The 15,697-nt window shown below is 38.5% G+C and overlaps 9 protein-coding genes across 9 annotated transcripts; 4 read left to right on the top strand and 5 right to left on the bottom strand.

The window, feature by feature from the left end:
* Nucleotides 1-633: 633 nt before the first annotated feature.
* RHIMIDRAFT_240067 (uncharacterized protein) lies at nt 634-2,803 on the top strand (the record flags this gene model as incomplete). The annotated part of the gene is made up of 6 exons (XM_023609303.1): nt 634-999; nt 1,055-1,161; nt 1,216-1,308; nt 1,363-1,660; nt 1,709-1,917; nt 1,969-2,803. The coding sequence occupies 6 exons, from the start codon at nt 634-636 to the stop codon at nt 2,801-2,803; spliced, it is 1,908 nt and encodes a 635-aa protein (XP_023463660.1).
* Nucleotides 2,804-2,925: 122 nt separating this feature from the next.
* On the bottom strand, nt 2,926-4,796 carry RHIMIDRAFT_240066 (MFS general substrate transporter; the record flags this gene model as incomplete). The annotated part of the gene is made up of 7 exons (XM_023609302.1): nt 2,926-3,440; nt 3,489-3,625; nt 3,681-3,910; nt 3,962-4,033; nt 4,086-4,415; nt 4,452-4,531; nt 4,580-4,796. 7 exons carry the CDS (start codon nt 4,794-4,796, stop codon nt 2,926-2,928), a joined length of 1,581 nt encoding a protein of 526 aa, XP_023463659.1.
* RHIMIDRAFT_261356 (FGGY carbohydrate kinase domain-containing protein) lies at nt 4,476-6,662 on the bottom strand. The gene is made up of 2 exons (XM_023611523.1): nt 4,580-6,662; nt 4,476-4,531 (listed from the first exon to the last, which is right to left on the bottom strand). Exon 1 carries the CDS (start codon nt 6,645-6,647, stop codon nt 4,953-4,955), a length of 1,695 nt encoding a protein of 564 aa, XP_023463658.1. The 5' UTR covers nt 6,648-6,662; the 3' UTR covers nt 4,476-4,531; nt 4,580-4,952.
* Nucleotides 6,663-7,280: 618 nt separating this feature from the next.
* On the bottom strand, nt 7,281-7,972 carry RHIMIDRAFT_245647 (Dbl homology domain-containing protein; the record flags this gene model as incomplete). The annotated part of the gene is made up of 3 exons (XM_023610226.1): nt 7,281-7,481; nt 7,531-7,860; nt 7,913-7,972. 3 exons carry the CDS (start codon nt 7,970-7,972, stop codon nt 7,281-7,283), a joined length of 591 nt encoding a protein of 196 aa, XP_023463657.1.
* Nucleotides 7,945-8,829, bottom strand: RHIMIDRAFT_40896 (uncharacterized protein). The gene has a single exon (XM_023615213.1). The coding sequence runs from the start codon at nt 8,633-8,635 to the stop codon at nt 8,036-8,038; it is 600 nt and encodes a 199-aa protein (XP_023463656.1). The 5' UTR covers nt 8,636-8,829; the 3' UTR covers nt 7,945-8,035.
* An 811-nt stretch (nt 8,830-9,640) lies between these two features.
* On the top strand, nt 9,641-9,993 carry RHIMIDRAFT_240063 (translation machinery associated TMA7; the record flags this gene model as incomplete). The annotated part of the gene is made up of 4 exons (XM_023609301.1): nt 9,641-9,656; nt 9,708-9,763; nt 9,819-9,906; nt 9,959-9,993. The coding sequence occupies 4 exons, from the start codon at nt 9,641-9,643 to the stop codon at nt 9,991-9,993; spliced, it is 195 nt and encodes a 64-aa protein (XP_023463655.1).
* Nucleotides 9,994-10,310: 317 nt separating this feature from the next.
* Nucleotides 10,311-11,111, bottom strand: RHIMIDRAFT_240062 (uncharacterized protein; the record flags this gene model as incomplete). The annotated part of the gene is made up of 4 exons (XM_023609300.1): nt 10,311-10,421; nt 10,471-10,575; nt 10,634-10,945; nt 10,992-11,111. The coding sequence occupies 4 exons, from the start codon at nt 11,109-11,111 to the stop codon at nt 10,311-10,313; spliced, it is 648 nt and encodes a 215-aa protein (XP_023463654.1).
* Nucleotides 11,112-11,500: 389 nt separating this feature from the next.
* On the top strand, nt 11,501-14,093 carry RHIMIDRAFT_285683 (uncharacterized protein; the record flags this gene model as incomplete). Its single annotated transcript, XM_023613306.1, has 9 exons — nt 11,501-11,582; nt 11,632-11,671; nt 11,721-11,823; nt 11,886-12,103; nt 12,163-12,852; nt 12,939-13,230; nt 13,286-13,400; nt 13,455-13,747; nt 13,803-14,093. 9 exons carry the CDS (start codon nt 11,501-11,503, stop codon nt 14,091-14,093), a joined length of 2,124 nt encoding a protein of 707 aa, XP_023463653.1.
* A 219-nt stretch (nt 14,094-14,312) lies between these two features.
* On the top strand, nt 14,313-15,625 carry RHIMIDRAFT_240060 (geranylgeranyl pyrophosphate synthase; the record flags this gene model as incomplete). Its single annotated transcript, XM_023609299.1, has 7 exons — nt 14,313-14,414; nt 14,466-14,620; nt 14,670-14,863; nt 14,913-14,984; nt 15,042-15,102; nt 15,157-15,235; nt 15,296-15,625. 7 exons carry the CDS (start codon nt 14,313-14,315, stop codon nt 15,623-15,625), a joined length of 993 nt encoding a protein of 330 aa, XP_023463652.1.
* Nucleotides 15,626-15,697: the final 72 nt, after the last annotated feature.

Below are 15,697 nucleotides of genomic sequence, written 5' to 3'. Positions count from 1 at the left end.
ATAATTGAAAGGATCTTGATAACACTTGAAAGTCGCTTTCGTTCATAGTTAAAAAATGATGTATGAAATGAATTATAATTCGCAATTGCCTTGAAAATGCTGTTTTTAGATAACCTAAAATCATTGGAAATCTTTGCTTATTTACAGATATCAATACTCTCCATATCATTTATTCTCTGTTCCGTCGTCTTTACACTAGTTTCACTCTATTTCATATAATAAAAAGGATGCTACTCACAAGTCTTGTCTAAAAAAAAGGAAACAGCGAAACGTCTAATAAATATTTCTTTCTCGTTTTCTGTCTTCATTTTAGGTTAAAGTTCTGTAGACCTTACTGTTCGGAATAGAAAAATTCTGTACTCAACAGGTACCTTTTTTTATATCCAAAGATATAAAAAGGCCGCATTGACCTTTATTATATAAGAGTACCTGTATTTCTATAATAATGTCCTATTTTCTTGCTTTGTTCTTTCAAGGTCGACAGAACGTCAGCGACTGACTCTCTATTTTCTGCGCTTGATCTGATGAGCGAATGTGACTAGCTTTTGACTTATAGGGGAACTGACCTCATTGGGCTTTGCGTAGGGAAGCGATTTTCTAGTGCTCTTTTTTTTCTTAATCTTATGTTGCATTATGTCTAAAGAAGTACACAACACAGAGCTACCACCCTTATCAGCTGACGAATCAGGGCATTCTAGCGGGAGTATAACAGACGACAGCGCTCATATAAAACAACAAGAAAGTTCCTCGCTGATCGATCAGTTCATATACAACCTTGAGCAAATTGCACAAAATTCTTCTTTAATGTATACACAACAACAGCAACAACAGCAACAACAACAAATGGATAACCAATTCCTAAAGCAGTCTGTCAAGGCTGACACGTCATTTGATAATGCCTCACACCTATCTGATTCATTAAGTGTCAACATGGATTCACTTGACCAAACTGTTGCACCCGGAGAGCAGCAAGCTTCCATTTGGTCTGGCTTGAACAATGTAAGTGAATAAACATGAAACACAGCTCTTATCTTACCCTCTTCTTTTCTCATAGTTTATCTCTAATGTCACACATAACAACCTCTTCCCAACAATTCCTAATATTGCCCGAAGCTTTACAGAATATCTTTCTAGTCATCCAGTACCATTTTTAAGTTCGCTGTAAGTTTCACTATTTTACTTATCAGACGTTCGTTCTAAATTCAGTTGATATAGTAATAGTGGCCAAGGTAATTCAGCCCTATCACCATCGTCTATCCCTTCATCCTATTTCAGTTCAGCATTACAGCAAAATCAATCTGGCAAAGGGTAATCACGTTCCCTTTCGCTTTATATATCCATGCTTAATAGGAATTATCTTAGGTTACAGATTAGAGTCTTGGGTGTGCCACAAACTGGAGCCAAATCCAGAGTTGAAACACAGATCAAGCTTTGTCTGCAGTTAGTAACAGACGCAGGAGAGAAGGCTCAATGGTGGTCTCATTTGAGGTTACCAGAACAAAAAGTGACAAAAGATAAGTCCAAGAAGATACGTTTACGGGATCGGCATCTGCAGCTTCCTGTAAGTCCCGACAAGGTACTGTTCCTACAAGCAAGAGTACTGTGTGCAAGTGATCCTTCAAAAAAAGTAACTACGTGCGTAGGCTGTATTCAAAGAGAAGTATGTTACTATTAAAGCTTGTTTTTGACATTAACATGTGTGTATTAGAGAAAAAGAATACAGAGAAGAAAAGATAACAGAATGCAGAGCGAAAATGACGAAAAGATAGAAGAAGATCAAGCGACTGTTACTGCTAATGAAGAAGAAATTCTTTTATTTAATTGTCCAGAGATAGTGGACTTTAGTGCTGGAGATACCATTTTGCCCACCCGTATTACTTGCTACTGCAGGCACCACAATGAAAAGATAGGATTTTGGTAATATCAAATATACTGCTTTTTATGGATGATATTAATGGATACTATTAGTATATATTTTCAACTGCTGGATCATACAGGCAAAAATATCGCAGAAGGAATATCGCCGCCCATTATGATTACAGATGACCATAAATCAAAATCAGGTACAAAAAGACGTCGCATAGACAGCGAAGTAGCACCAGAGTCTCGGTTACTATCACTCAATTGGATGAAATCCTTGCCCTTTACAAGCGACTTTACGAGCCCATCATCATCATCATCACAAGCAGCATCTCAATCATCAGCACCAGCATCAGCATCATATCCAACATTTCCATCTTCAATCTCTGGCATATTCTCTTCTCCAATGATATCCAATATAAAATGTGAAGAAAAGTTTACAAACAGCATGCTACAACAACAACAACCATCTCCAACGCCGCCCATCATGAAACGGTTAATTCCCAACGAAGCGCCCACCAGTGGCGGTATTGAAGTGACGATATTAGGTACAAATTTTAGGCCAGGTTTAACTGTGATGTTTGGTAATGTACCAGCTACCAACATACAATATTGGTCACCAAATACACTCATCTGTACCCTTCCTCCTGCCAAACAAGCTGGAGCAGTCGTTGTGTCCTTTAAGGAATCACCTGCGACAACCAAGAACGATCTTTTGATATTTACTTATTTAGCAGAATCAGACCGTGCTCTTATGGAACTAGCATTGCAGGTTATTGGCATGAAGATGACTGGAGTTGTAGAAGACGCAAGAAAGATTGCCATGCGAATTGTTCAAGGCAATAGTAGTGGGAATAACAGTATGTTGAATCCGAATGAGGTGATCGACCGAGAGAATGATAAACAGAATAAGCATGAATCGCCTTCAAATAAATTATCATAGGGTTTAGTGATTGCAAATGCATACTTGTATATTTTTATGTAATATAAAGCGTGTGTATAATATGTACAAAAAAAGACAAAAAGGTATAAGTAAATTGATGAGAATAATAAAGAATGAAAAGTCTACATGATAAATCTAAAGAACAAGACCCAACTTAGACAAGCAAGCAAAGCATAAGCAGAGCCATAGACATAGTTTGCTTTCAGTGGTCTTTGAGATAAGATACGAGTGCTCATCTTGTTTTCATCACTCTTATGAGCCTCTCGGGCAGACATGTCGAGAATGCCATGATAGATTGAGTAATCCAAGATACAAAGCGTAATTGCAGCGGCGGTAGCAAGGGCTGCAATGGTGATGAAAAATAGCATGACGCCATCATATCCCTTATTGGCATCAGCATCCTGTAGCAGACCAGTAGTGATATCGAAAATGGCAGCACCAATATTTGTTCCAGACTTGATCAAGCCCATACCAGTGCCGATCAACGAAAACGGCAGGATAACAGGAACGGATGACACTAGGCCGACAGGTCCAAGTGACAGACTTACACTGAATAGAAGCATGCCTAGCAAAGGAGGAGTAGGCGTGAATTCGAGTATGAGTAAGGATATCAGCATAGATAAACCGCTGCCAATCACTATATATCAGATCAGTATCTTCATATTTATGTAATCTATTAACATACTCATCCAAGTGCGTTTTCCGTGACGATCGATGCATACGCCTAAGAATGGCATTAAAAAGATAGGTAATACTTGAGCAACACTTGCAGTTGCAGCAGCACGAGCATTGTCGTAAGAAAACTTCATTTTGACATATTCGCTATTCATTCATATGAGCAAATAAAAACAAATATCTAGACTAGATTTTTCATTACCTGTTTATATGTAAGAAGCAACCCCAGCCACCACCCAAGAGGAATTCCATAACAGCAATTAACCAAAAGGAGTGAGGCAAATACATCAATTTATGCCAGCTAAATGATTTTTTTCGCTTGATCACTTCCATCTGTTTACGACATTGAACGTTTGTGTTGGACACAGTCTTTAATAAGCATATGTAGACGAATGTAACTATCATTGAGAATATGCACAATGAAGCAGAAAACTGTGCAATAGGGTGAGTATATGAGCCTTTGCAGATTCTATTTTCTATTACCCATAAACCATAACCATACCAACCAGTATAGTTTGCAATTGGTATGACAGTAGCTTGAGCACAAAATGAAGCCTATATAAAGTTCAATGATCCAACAAAAACAATAAGGGCAAAATTATTTTACCAAGCGACTAACAGTAAGCATAAGTGCTACTACGGCAGCCAGACTTCTTCCTCTAAACCATTGACTCAAAATAGTTTCTTGTACAATGACTACCGTTCCACTGCCAACACCATATAATATGCGACCCAAGACCATGAGATAAAAGTTTTTAGAGTGAGTAGAAAGGGCTACTAGTACATTTCCGGAAGTAATCAAGAGTGTTGTGATAAATGCACCAGGAATTGTACCAAAAGCATCAACAAATATTCCTCCAATCACAGGAAGTATTGTATTGACCAGGGCTACGCTAGATTGTACTACTCCATATTGAGAATTGGTGATCCCAAATTCCTATAAACGGTTATGATGTATGAGATTATATTTGACGGACGAATCGATGGGGATACTTGCTGTTTTGATAGTATTTTTCATAGCTCCAAGGGTGTGTGCCGCAAAATGACTTCCGACTGTTATTACCATTAGTTCACTGTGCCTTTAAGCGTATTTCATTTTACCAGCTAAGAATATGGCACAAAGCAAGGCTATTAGCTTATACTGCCACTTTTGTTCTGATAGATAGCAATAATCTTCGTCATTAGCAATTGGTAATCCGTTCTTTTGTAATCGACCACTACTCTTTCTTCTTGACGCACAACAAGCATTTCCATTTGTTGAACAACAAGTGACTTGGTTGGTTTTATTCAAGAGAGGCGTTTGCTCATTCATCGTCATGTTTAAGAAATGAAAAAGAAAGAGCTCTCAATCGGGGTTAAGAAACCAATTATCTGATTTTTATTTTAACATCTCTTAAAAAATCAGATAATAAGTCATATTGATAATCCGGAGACGATTACAGCAATGATCATAAAGAATATATACATTGCAAACCTACGTCATCATTTGTCTATACTTCTTTTGGTCTTCAAGCATGGCTAAAAACACATTGTATCGTTTATCATTCAGTTCCTTGGCTTCTTTATCAGGCATAACAGTAGATCCAGATCGACCAAGTCGAACCATGATTTCCCATAAATCAGATGAGATGAGACCAGACGCCTTTGCTCCTAAAAAGGCAGCACCGATCACGACTGCTCCTTCGATGGATTCGGGCATGATGAGACGACATTGTGTGGTATTGGCAATGATCTTTACAAACAGCTCGCTCTTACAGAGACCGCCTGATATACATAGAGTGTCAATCAGATAGCCTTCCTTGTTTAATGTTTCGATTATATGTCTTGTTTGGCATGCTATTGCTTGCAGTGTGGCCAGATAACGAAGTGCCAAATCGTCTATACTTCTATCCAACGAAACACCGACGATAGTGCCTCTTAATGTTGGATCCGCAAGTGGAGATCGATTGCCGTGGAAATCAGGGTAGATATGCAAATGCCTGGTTAATTCTTCAATATGCTTCACATTACGCTGTGCTTGAAGTTTTTTCAAATGATCTGTCAAAAAATTGTACACGTTGGATTCTCCCGCCTTTTCTCTTGCTTCATGGATAGCAGGATGTGTATTCAAAATAAAATCAATCAATTGGCCGGTTGAGGATTGTCCACCTTCTGCATGCCACATGCCAGGCACCATCACAGAGCGATATGGACCCCAGACACCAGGAACAAAGATGGGTTCTGGAGACATGGTGATGTGACAACTTGATGTACCACAGATAATTGCCAGACGGCTAGGCCCCTGTGTCTTTAGACTATGGTCCAGCTGGCTGAGTAATTCACTCCTTTCATTATCGCTTGAAGTAGCGCCCAGGGTCGCCAGTGCGCCAGCATAAGCATCAATTACAGCCGAACCTACGGGCGTGCCTGGCAGTAGTCCTAGATCCTGAGCGGCTTGTGCACAAAGTCCATTTCCAAGAGGGTCACCAGCTTCGGCAACGTCATCAGAATTCACAGCGCCTAAACGAGCAAATTTCTCATCGATGAGACAGCTTAACCCGATATCCTTGAAAAAAGTAGGTTCCCATCCTTGACCCACCAAGCGTGGTAGATACGAGCACTTGCAGGTAAGTGAGCACGTCGAACGCGTTGTTGCACCTGTTGCTTTGTATGTCAAAAAATCCGGCAAATCCATTAAATAGCCAATAGCGTCCCATTTGCTTGCAGGCATGTTTTCCTTGAGCCATAGTGTCTTTGGTATTTCCATTTCAGGACTGATGGTATTGCCTACATAACGTAGAACGGAATGACATGTTGCATTGATACGGTTTGCTTGATCAATCGCACGGTGGTCAGCCCATAGGATGACGTTTCTAGATTGTTCTGTAAAGCCTGATTCGGGATCAACGGAACATGGTTTGCCGTGTTTATCAAGAGCAACTAGAGAGCAAGTGGCGTCAAATCCAATACCTTTTATGCTCTCGGGTGATAGATTGGCTGTCTTGATTGTATTTCGTACACATTTTATGATGCTTGACCAGATATTATCGGTTGATTGTTCGAAAATGTCGTGTTTTGGATTATATGTCGTAATTGGTTCTACGTTAATGGAAACAAGTTTTCCTTGAGTGTCAATGACTGCAGCACGAGCAGAACTAGAATAAACGTTATTTAAAGTGTATGTTGCCATAGTAACTCACGTACCCTGTTCCTACGTCAACACCAATAAAATAGTTTTCCTTTGACATCACTTGACACTGGCTCATTCAGGAGAAAAGGTATTATATACTCTATGGCCATCCTGAGAATAAAAAAGGGGGACGGTTTTGTTGATGCACCACTAGGGAAAAAAAAAAGACTTGTGTTACAATAATTTTTTCCCTCTCTTTCTCTTTTCTTCTTTCTTTAGTAGAACGCATGCAACCTTGTTTCTACTTTTCAGTTTTGCTTTTAAATATGTACGCCTACAAATAAAATAAATCAGAAGAAAAAAAGAGCCTATAATAAATAAAGCTTGATGATTTCAAGCAAATATATAAAGTGCTCGGGGAAATTTACTAAATGGAGTAATAAATGAAAAGACTGATGTTTTATGCCTTGAGACAAACCCTTTCATTTTGGGAAACACAAGATTCACTATGGACACTATTATCACATGCATATGATTGATCACGATATAAGCCGCCGATGAAGATTAGCCCAACAAAAAAGTAATGCAAAAGCATGTCATTAATTTTATGCATAAATAAGCGCCATTACTTTTTTATTATATTGAGAGGAAATGGAATGGGAAATATATACACTATATCTACAATGAGTGAATTTACTGTACATGATTCATAGCGAGTGCAAGAGCAGATAGAAACTTGATGGCCTTATCCAAGTAAGTAAAATCGGGATTATAAGGATCCGAGTGCTTTTGAAGATCTCGGAGCAGTAAACAGTAGCGAGTGATACGCTGAATAGGCGCAATCATGTAATCATCAAGAACCATTCGATTAGTTTCTTTCTTTCTTAAAGAATCCTATATACTATTGAGCCTTCCACGATCATTTTGACCAAAAAAGACTTACCTTGACTAATTGACGATAGACAATATTTGAGCTTGCTTTATTCAAATATTTTCTAGACTTGGAATAGTTTACAGCATATGCAATGTATACATCAAAATAGTTTTCGAAATCACAAAAGAGTTTTCCAATAGGCACAGGATCGTACTGCGTGGCATCTGCAGTCATGAGTTTTTCGGCAGAAGTGACGATGATCATTTTATGTAGCCTCTCTGTAAGCGCTGAAGACACATTGATAAGCTGAGGGATATGAGCAAATATGATCTCAACATGTTTTGAGTTCACTAATGATCTTTTTTGAGTAGCGTTTTCAAATAAAGGGTCCATATAAAACTATATACATGGGGCTTAATACGAGAGCTTTTCCCTATTTTCTTTTATTTACCTTCTTTATGGTCATCAGATGGTTCAAATAAGTTTCTTCTGTTGTCAACAGCTCAGCCATAATAAATTTGGATAGTTGAATTGACCGTTTAGTGACAGGTTTGGGCTATTTTTATAAAAAACATTAACAATCGAGCGAATGAGCATCCAGATGTGTTACCTTGAATCTTAAGGAAGGAGGTGGTTCAACAATATATGCAGCGTATGTACTCCTCCAGATAGCCATTCCCCTTCGTTCTTTATTCGAGATTTTGTGTGTGTAGGCACTTAGGGTACTAAAGAGATCTGGCGTGTGAGATAATAGCTGCTTCACCGTCGCACGGTCCACATGCCATGTATGACGAATACGGCTGGATATGGATGATTGTGGTGATAGCTTTCGGGGCGTTGTTGGTGCCGAGTGAGTAGAAAGCAATTGATAGTCGGTTAGAATCGTGCTTTGAGATCGACTGGATTTACGCTGTTCGCTGTTGTTATTATTTCGAAAGAGGCTGCTCTCAAGAAAAGAGAATGACCGTCGAAGGGTGCTCATTCGTTTTAATGACTTTTTGTGGCTTTCTTTCTCTTGACCTTGTATGCTATCTTCATGAATTACCTCTAAGCTAGTAAACCCCGATTCAAATGAGACGGGCGATATGTCTGTGAGGATACCTTGGACAGTATTGGATGCCCATTCTTTGGCTTCGATTTCTTCAAACGTGATTGGATACGAGTAGGGAGGCATAAAGATGAAAATAAAGAAGAGAAAGAAGAAGTATATGATTAAGAAAAATAAATGAAAAAAAATAGACTAAAGCAAGTGTTTTCTTTTTTATTCTTCCCTCCCCCCAAAAGCGAGGCAAATATGAAAGCCAAAAACGGTTACACACCCAGAAGAAATCTCTTTTTTTGGCTCTTTTGACATGTTGGGGGGGGTCAGAAGCAGGTTTGTGAAAAGAGGCAACAACTTTTGACTTTATGATTACATAGTGTAGCATGATTCTGACGTATGAATGATTGGTTGCGCCCGGGCCAACGCTATCCGGGTGTGATAAATTATATATATTTGACTCTACCGACCCTCTTGTAAGTGTGTGTGTAAAGGACACACTTAAAGAATGGGTACTTGGACAGTCAGTCTATTTCTTGCAACTCATTCGGCACAGTTATCAGGTTTAAATGACCGATAACTGGAATTTGACATAGAGCGCTTAACTCGAAATTTTCACATTTTTCCAAATAAAGCTGCTCGATTGGTTTTTTGCTAACTGAAAATCAAGTTGTGGGTAACTTAATGATGTAATTTTAAAGAAAAATAGTCTATATTGCTATCGCTCTTATAGCCCTTTGCCGATCCTATCTTGATATAAATACAAAATACAATTGTAACCAGTAGTAATAATGATATCATTTTCACCAGAATATAGCATTGTGGCTTGTTTATTTAATAAAATCAAGTCTATTAAACTGAAGTAAATATCATATGAGTTTCCTTTTTCGACTTCTGATGCCACTTTTCAATTTGTTGCAAAGCAACTATATGGATACATTACTATGGTCTTAGAGATTTGACGATCTGATTGCTCATTTCTATTGTTAAATATTGATTATGGTTGTCTCGCTTTCTCTCCCACAGTTCTTCCGGGCCCCTCCATCTTGTGACGCACAGCGCGGTCTTTGAATGATGCAAGCAAAGAATTTTTTTTTTTTTGCTTGCAATTGTGCGTTTGCTGAAATCTTTACACAAATCATGTCCGGAAGACAAGGTAAGAAAGATGCTCTCGTTAAAAACAGCAGCATACTTACGTTCTATTCAGGTGGAAAACTTAAGCCTCTTAAGAAGCCAAAGAAGCAAAACTCAGATTTAGATGATGTATGATAATGATTGATCTCATTGACTTTGTTCTTTAACATTTATGATTCTATAGGAAGACCTTGCTTTTAAGAAGAAGCAACAAGAAGAAGCCAAGAGATTGAAGGAATTGCAACAAAAGGCTGCAGGAAAGGGCCCTTTATGTAAGTGAAATGCGTAAATCTAATTCAGTAGAAACTTACTTTATATTTACAGTGAGTGGCGGTATTAAGAAGTCTGGAAAGAAATAAGCTATTACTGCCGTGGATTCATTTATTACTCTTACTTTTAGTATTGGCATCATTATAAATAGTTTCAGAAAACAAGGATTAAAAGCAGAGTAAAAAAAAAATCAGCTTCGATGATATGTTGACATGTGTGTTTTTTTGAAGGTGCTCATGCCACTTGTTTTGTATGTTTGAGTAAGGAAGCCGATAATGGCCAAGGAGCCGGACTTCCTTATCAAAATACGTATAGATGGGGATAGTAATAACGGGTTATTTATTTGTATCATCAAGTATAAACAGAAGGGTATCATAAGCGCCCAAGTTAGTACTTGCTGTAGATATCAGTATCGTCCTTGCCTTCCCAGCCTCAATTCTGCTTCACACCTTATGGTCATTTCAGTAAACTGCTTTACTACTGCTTTAAACGCCTGTTTTTGTGAGTCAATAGTTGCCTGTATTTATCATGTTAGATATATGACACTGTTTCTTGTGTTGCTTTACCGTATATTCACGCTTTTGTATCAGCAAATCATCCAATTTGTTTATCATATCTTGAACACTATTTAGGTCTGCCAAGCACCCGAGAGCCTTGTGTTCGTTCCAGTCCTTATTAAAAAGAACAAACATTACACTATACGCGTTTTTTCTCTTGTCTTTTACTTACTTTCGCTTCCTTTTCTTTTAGCTTTAGTTGCTCTCGGACAAAACGAAATGTACGCTTCAAGTCCTTGTGACGCCCTTCCAGTGCTGCCATTTTCTTGTCTTTATCTTTGTTTTGTTCAGTAAGCTGATATATTTGGTCCTCATAGTCTGATCGTATCTGCTCATTCTTTTCTAAAAGCAACGTATTCTCTTGCTGCATCTTTGTGACATTTTCTTTCAATTCTTCAATATATTCATCCCTTTTATGGAGTTCTGCTTGTATCGTTTCCAAATCAACCCCTCCTTCGGATTTTACCCCCAATAGGTGTACAAGCTATGATCGTCATGAGGTCCATGTTTTTATCAAGGATAGAATGTACCTTTTTGTTCATATCTTCCAACATCTCTATCTCTTGGTCTCTTTCTTCTTTTTCTTTCAATAGCTGGTCCTTTTCAAGACGTAAATTAGCAATAGTCTCCAATAATTTGGCAGTGCTCATGATTGTTTATAAGTAACGAGAGAGAAATGGGTAAAAGAGTTAATGAGTTCAAACAAAAAAAAGTGATAAAGTGAAAGAAAGGGAAATAGTACAACGTAAACAATTGTATAAAATACTTGAATCACGAGAATCAATCAAGGTCAAAGTAAACATCAGTTACAGAATGCATAAACTGCCCTCTGTGAATTGAAGCTGAGACTAAATGAAAACTGTCAAGAAGTCACAGTCAAAGAGCTCCACACGCTGAGACACGAACACTTCATTTCTCCCACCAATTTTCCCACGACTTTAGTTTACACAATAAAGTATTCCCAAGATCAACTTTATCACTTCTTTTTCATCTTTTTTTCTTTCTTTTTTTCTCTTTTTCATCTTTATCTTTTGTGCTCATGCTCTTGTCCCTGACAAAGGTTTCCTTGTTGCGTCGGTATCCTAACTCCGCTAGAGGATGTCTTTACTCCACGTTGAAAGGTAAACTTAGAGAATAAAATAGAATAAAAAAAAATAACATTATAAAAAGATCGAAAGCCTCTTTTTGAAAAGATCTTGATTGCCAACAGGTAAGCGAATAAATCATAAAAGAAAGCGAGTCATTAATGGGTTCTAAAGAGGTGAAATTGCTCTTCGTGTGATGCGAACTGCCAAAGACCTCGGTATCAAAACTGTAGCTGTCTACAGTGAGCCAGATACGTATGCTCAACACGTAAAAATGGTAAATTAGAGAGAACGTGTTATGTGTCTATACAGAAAATGAACTGTTTCTTTCTTTCTTAGGCTGACGAAGCATTTTTGATTGGTCCTGCCGCGTCCGCCGAAAGTTATCTTCGAATGGATAAGATTTTACAAGTCGCCAAGATGACAGGTGCTCAAGCTATTCACCCTGGTTATGGCTTTTTGTCTGAAAACGCCGAATTCGCCGATCTTGTTACAGATTCAGGTATTGAATTCATCGGTCCTTCCGGTGATGCTATGCGTTCCATGGGTTCAAAGAGGTAAAAAAAAAAAAAAAATTCCCCAAGAAATAGCAAAAATAACTAATGGGGATTTGAAGTGAATCCAAATTTATTATGGAGAAGGCAGGTGTACCCGTCGTCCCTGGTTATCACGGTGAGAACCAAGATATCAAGTTCCTGAAGGAACAAGCCGACAAGATTGGTTATCCTGTACTCATCAAGGCCGTTAAAGGTGGCGGTGGTAAAGGTATGCGTATCGTTCGTTCGCCTGCAGAATTTGAGGAAATGCTCGAATCCTCCAAGCGTGAATCCATAAAGTCTTTTGGTGACGACAAGGTACTGGTCGAAAAGTACTTGGAAAGACCCCGTCACGTGGAAGTCCAAGTGTTTGCTGATAAGCTCGGAAATGTGGTTCATCTATTTGAGCGTGATTGTTCTGTACAAAGACGTCATCAAAAGGTGATTGAAGAAGCACCTGCACCTGGTCTCTCCGAGGAGCTCCGTGCTCAATTAGGCGCCAAGGCTGTCGCTGCTGCACGCGCTGTGAACTATGAAAATGCAGGCACTGTAGAGTTTATTATGGACAATGTCGATAAGCAGTTTTACTTTATGGAAATGAATACTCGTCTCCAAGTAGAGCATCCAGTTACTGAAATGGTCACACAGACTGATTTGGTACGTTGGCAATTGGAAGTTGCCGCTGGTAATCCATTGCCAATGACGCAAGACCAACTTCGTCTTACCGGACACGCCTTTGAGGCCCGTGTATATGCTGAAAATCCTAGAAAGTAAGCCCACACAAAAAAAAGGAAAAAAAAGGGATTATGATTTTTAATGTTTTCTTCCTCTCTTTTTTTTTATCCCTTTTTTTTAGTCATTTCCTCCCTGATACAGGACCACTCTTTAGCGTACGCACTCCTGAACCAAGTGCAAATCTTCGACTTGAGACTGGATTTATCCAAGGCGATCAAATCAGTGTTCATTATGATCCCATGATCTCCAAGCTTGTCGTTCATGGTGAAAATCGAAATGACGCACTCCGTCGATTCCGTCGTGCCTTGGAACAGTACCAGATTGTGGGATTGAACACAAACATTTCCTTTATCAAGACTGTGTGTGAACATCCAGAGTTTATCAAGGGTGAAGTAGAAACTGGCTTTATACAGGTAAAGAAAGATGCAAATAATATGATCATATTCTCATGATCGTTTTTTCTTGCAGCAATACGAAAAAGATCTCTTTAAGGATATGCAAGCACCCGATCCAACAACGCTTGCATTGGCAGCCAATGCACTTCGACTCAAGGAAATCGAGACCGTCAAGAAGTCCACTTCTGGTAAGTTTAATAATAATAATATTGACACCTCCTTATTAAACTTTGTCATTTTAGATCCCTACAGTCCCTGGAATACACTTCCTAGTGCTTTTCGATTAAACAATATCAACAGCAAGACGTTCTCATTCACATTCAATGATGAATCCTATGACATTGTTGTCTCTGCCAATGCCCAGAAACCAGAACTGGTTGATCTTGAAGTAAAGAAGGGCAACGAGTCCATCAAGAAGTTTACTGCTGTCGATAGCCACTTTGATCAAGAAGGCTTACTTGTCACATGCATTGATAACAAACAGGTCAAGAGTAATGTAGTATTACACAATGAAAATGTTGTTGTCTTTGACGAGGTCAGTTGTTGTTTTTCTTTGCATCAAAACCTTAACTCTAAATCCAGCTTATTAGTCTGGTCGCACGACCTTCCAAATTCCTACACCTAATTATTTATCAGCTATCGTTCATGGAGCTGCCGCTGCAGGATCCGTAAAGACTCCTATGCCATGCAAGATTTCGCAAGTATTAGTTAAGCCAGGACAAGTGATCGAAAAGGGTGCTGCTCTGATGGTCTTGGAAGCCATGAAGATGGAGCACGTCATTAAGGCACCTGTGTCCGGTACGATCGATCAAGTGTTGTATAATGTAGGAGACTTGGTTGGAGAAAATAAGAGTCTAGTGACATTCGCAGAAAATAAATAAAGAGAGATAGTTTAGAATATTTTCTTTCACTCCTGTTTATCCAAGGAGTAAAATAAAGAGAAAAATAGGGGGTGTAACAAAAAAGGCAAATTCAAAAGACTCGCTTTTGTTCACTTGGCTTGTCTTACGTTCAAGATGGTTCCTTCTCATCAAATATAAAAGCAAACCCCCTTTATTCTTTTTATCCTTATTTCTTTTTATTTTTATACATCGTAACTTATGCTCACATTCACGACAACTACGAACGGCTTAAAAAACACTGTTCTTTCGCTTGAAAGACAACAAACTGGTCTTGAATCTATTGAAAAGCCTCAAGAAGATGTAATAAAAGAGAGACTGGTTAACTTCTTTGTTCTAAACTTGCATGAATAGATCCTTCTTGAACCATTTCGTTATTTATGCGCTAACCCCGGTAAAGACATACGCTCCAAGATGATTGAAGCATTTGATGCGTGGTTACAAGTGCCCAAAGAAGATTTAAAAGTCATTACAAAAGTCATCGAAATGCTTCACAGTGCCAGTTTATTGTAAGTTCAAGTACAGGAGCTTAGGTCACGAATAACATGTTGTGCATAGGATCGATGATGTCGAAGATGACTCTGTGCTTCGTCGAGGAGTGCCTGCTGCGCATCACATTTATGGTGTTCCTCAGACAATCAATTGTGCAAACTATGTTTACTTTGTTGCATTATCTGAGCTCACTAAATTAAACAAGCCCAAGATGATTGATATTTATACTGAGGAATTGATCAATTTACATCGTGGTCAAGGTAATCAAAGGCTGCGTATATAAATTCACTTTGTAACAAACTTGTCAAGGCATGGAATTATTCTGGAGAGACACTTTGACTTGTCCCACAGAGAAGGAATTTCTTAATATGGTAAATGACAGTAAGTACCAAGTAAAAACAAGAAAAAACAAAAAAGATGGTAACCCCCCTTTTTCAGAAACGGGTGGTCTCTTGAGATTGGCCGTCAAATTGATGCAAGAAGCCAGTCAATCGACAGTGTAAGTGGTGTAAATAAATAAACAAAAAAAGTTAGTCATATTTATCTTTATTAGTGACTACACTGGTCTAGTAAGCAAGATTGGTATTCATTTCCAAGTACGAGATGATTACATGAACTTGCAATCAAAGCAGGTAAGCAAATAATAGCAGCAATAGCATTGCTTGAAACTAATCATCCTTTTCATGCTCCAGTATGCTGATAATAAGGGTTTCTGTGAAGACTTGACTGAAGGAAAGTTCTCTTTCCCCATCATCCATTCTATTCGTACCGACCCTTCCAACCGTCAATTGCTCAATATTCTCAAGCAACGTAGTAATTCGGTTGAACTAAAGCAGTTTGCCCTTCAATTGCTAGAAAAGACAAACACCTTTGCTTACTGTCGACGTTTCTTATCTGTCTTGGAAAAAGAGGCCAGAAATGAAATCGCTTCTTTGGGAGGCAACAAGACTTTAGAAAGAATACTGGATGCTTTGAGTGTCAAGGAAGAAGAGAATGATGCTATCTTGTTTAGTTCCATCTAATAAATAAGGTTATTTATAGTCCATATACGTGTGTAACTATTTTAATTTCGTCTGCTTGAATGTTCCCCCCCC

This window comes from Rhizopus microsporus (assembly GCF_002708625.1).
Source record: "Rhizopus microsporus ATCC 52813 unplaced genomic scaffold scaffold_15, whole genome shotgun sequence".
NCBI lineage: Eukaryota > Fungi > Mucoromycota > Mucoromycetes > Mucorales > Rhizopodaceae > Rhizopus > Rhizopus microsporus.
The sequence above is the reverse complement of the archived record's forward strand: the minus strand, read 5'-3'. Positions and strand labels throughout refer to the sequence as shown.

Bases quoted from the DNA above. Each gene is read 5' to 3' on its own strand.
- RHIMIDRAFT_261356 (XM_023611523.1), bottom strand. From the start codon at position 6,647: ATGGCAACATACACTTTAAATAACGTTTATTCTAGTTCTGCTCGTGCT.
- RHIMIDRAFT_40896 (XM_023615213.1), bottom strand. From the start codon at position 8,635: ATGCCTCCCTACTCGTATCCAATCACGTTTGAAGAAATCGAAGCCAAA.